The following is a 2,500-nucleotide window of genomic DNA, read 5'->3' on the forward strand; positions in this document are numbered from 1 at the left end:
ACTTACCGGTAGCCTACGTACTCCAAAAATAAATAAATAAATCATAATTTCATACCTCTCGTTGCTCTCATTGTAAACTATGCAGCATTACCAAACAGTAGCAAAGTAACCCCCGCCTGCTTGCCCCGCACTCTCTCCCCCTCCCTCCCTCCCTCCCTCCCTCCCTCTCGCTCGCTCGCTCCCCCTCTCCTCCCTCCCTCCCTCCCTCCCTCCCTCTCGCTCAATGGACACGCGCGACTCGGCCAAAACACAATCCAAATAAAACATTCACAATCGTGAAACCAAGGATGCATAGAAGACGACTAGCTAAATTACTATTAAATCCGCTTAGCATCATTAGCATGCTGCACATATTTGTTTAAAACTCTTGCATTCAAGTTGACTGATCATCTCAATACCAATGTTTCCCAAAAGTGCCTGTACCAAGGAGAACAAGTATTACCTTGAAACTTAAACACACCTGGGGAAACTGAACAGTCCAACCAGTAGACTATGATAAGCTAGCCATCTATGCTACTTTGTTTAAAATATTTCCAGGCTTCAACGAGACAGCTGAATTAAAGAGGTAGAGTTGTAATAGAAATAGTAGGCCTAGGCTATAGGCTAATCTGCATAAAGTGTGCTGTCATAAATATCAGACATTCAGTATTCTCTCTTTTTATATCAGGATATAAAATAATACAGATGTATTCTATTATATATTATATTCTAATCCTCTGGTGTTCCAAGGTAGGTAGGCTATTGAAATGTTATTTAATAAAATGTGTAACCCCCGCCCCAAAAAAAGAAAAAAAAGAATCGAGGTTTGTACCAAACCGTGGGTCAAAAACCGCCCTACTCATCACACACACACACACCACAGTAACCTGTCACATCACCAAGATGCCATGTGTGTCTCACCAATGCCGTTGGCTGCGTAGAGATTCTTAGAGTCGTTCCTCAGCACCTGCTTATAGATGGCCAGAGCTCTGTCCTGATGACGTTTCTCCTGCGCACGCACACAATAACACACACACACTTTTAAAGCTCATATGTTGTCCACATTTGTCTTGCTGCTTGTGAGGTGGAATTTTGTGAGTGGCTATGATTCTGAGTCTGAGTGCATGTGTGCGCGTGTGTGCGTGCGTGCGTGTGACCTTCTCTCTGTCGCGTGTGGGCTGGTGCAGGGTCTGTAGCCACACATTGCCGAGTGCCAGCATGCTGTAGGTGTCGTTTTGAGTGGACGGCTGCTTCAGAATGCGCTCAAACTTCTTCTGCCCCGGACCCCACTCCTGCTTGGCCAGGTGGAGGTTACCAATCAGTGACCAGGCGTCAGGATGGTCCTACACACACAGAGAGAGAGAGCGACAGGGTTACACACACACTTACAGACCAGGCGTCAGGATGGTCCTACACAGAGAGAGAGAGAGACAGGGTTACACACACACACACGCACACACTCTATATTTAATTTGATTCCACTTTACAAGTCAAGTTTCCTGAGGAAGCAAAGGTTCTGAATAATCCAGTAGATTAAAGCAGCTATTCACAGGGTCAAGGGTACAAGGCACCACATGCCTATTCATTTCAAAATATTCATTTTAATTTAAGATCAAAAGAGTATATATACTACTTATAGATAGATAGATACTTTATTGATCACGGGATCAAAAGAGTATACTACTCATCACTGCTCATGGGATCAAAAGAGTATATATACTACTTATCACTGCTCATGGGATCAAAAGAGTATATATATACTACTTATCACTGCTCATGGGATCAAAAGAGTATATATACTACTTATCACTGCTCATGTGTTGTTATGTAATATGGCCCAAGGACAACGGACTGCCAACCTATGTACATATATGCGTCTATGCAGGTCAACTACACCATTCAGGGGATGGAATTCAAAGTTTCTTTGTATGCTGATGATCTTTTAATTTATGTAGCAGACCCCTGGTATGTACACCTGTGATTCTTAATATTCTAAACAATTTCAGTGGTTTTTTCTGGATACAAAATCAATTACTCAAAAGCATTTATTTCCCCATAAATAAGAAGGCATCATCAATCCTTGAGGCAGACTTGCCATTTTGTATTTCAAAAACAGGATTTAAGTATCTAGGCATAAATGTGACCCCTCTTTTTCTGACTTATTTAAGCATAAACTTCTCCCCTATTTTTGAGAAATTGAAACTGGACCTTCAACGCTGGAATTCTTTATGTTTAAGCTTAGCAGGAAGAGTTAATTGTATTAAAATGAACATACTGCCTAGATTCCTATACCTATTTCAAAACTTGCCTATTTTTCTCCCTAAGTCATTTTTTTCGTTCAATAAATGAGAGACTGTCACATTTTCTTTGGGAGGGGAAAGATCCTAGACTACGTGGGGCATTTCTGGAAAGGCCAAGAGCTGAGGGTGGTCTTGCTCTTCCCAACCCTAATCGCCTATTATTGGACAGCAAACCTTCAAAAAATCATTTACTGGTTTCAGGCCCCTAAAACTGGTTGGTG

General features: G+C 41.8%; 1 protein-coding gene across 1 annotated transcript in view; it reads right to left on the reverse strand.

Annotated features, from left to right (window-relative positions):
* The window catches only part of ctr9 (CTR9 homolog, Paf1/RNA polymerase II complex component), a 22,849-nt gene that overhangs the window by 11,057 nt on the left and 9,292 nt on the right, over window positions 1-2,500 (reverse strand). Inside the window, exons 13-14 of the mRNA XM_048230921.1 lie at window positions 1,137-1,322; window positions 901-988 (exon numbers count right to left, since the gene is read on the reverse strand). Coding sequence (XP_048086878.1) covers window positions 901-988; window positions 1,137-1,322 — 274 coding nt within the window. The remainder of the gene's footprint in view (window positions 1-900; window positions 989-1,136; window positions 1,323-2,500) is intronic.

The sequence above is a fragment of the Alosa alosa genome, chromosome 21 (assembly GCF_017589495.1).
Source record: "Alosa alosa isolate M-15738 ecotype Scorff River chromosome 21, AALO_Geno_1.1, whole genome shotgun sequence".
Lineage (NCBI taxonomy): Eukaryota > Metazoa > Chordata > Actinopteri > Clupeiformes > Clupeidae > Alosa > Alosa alosa.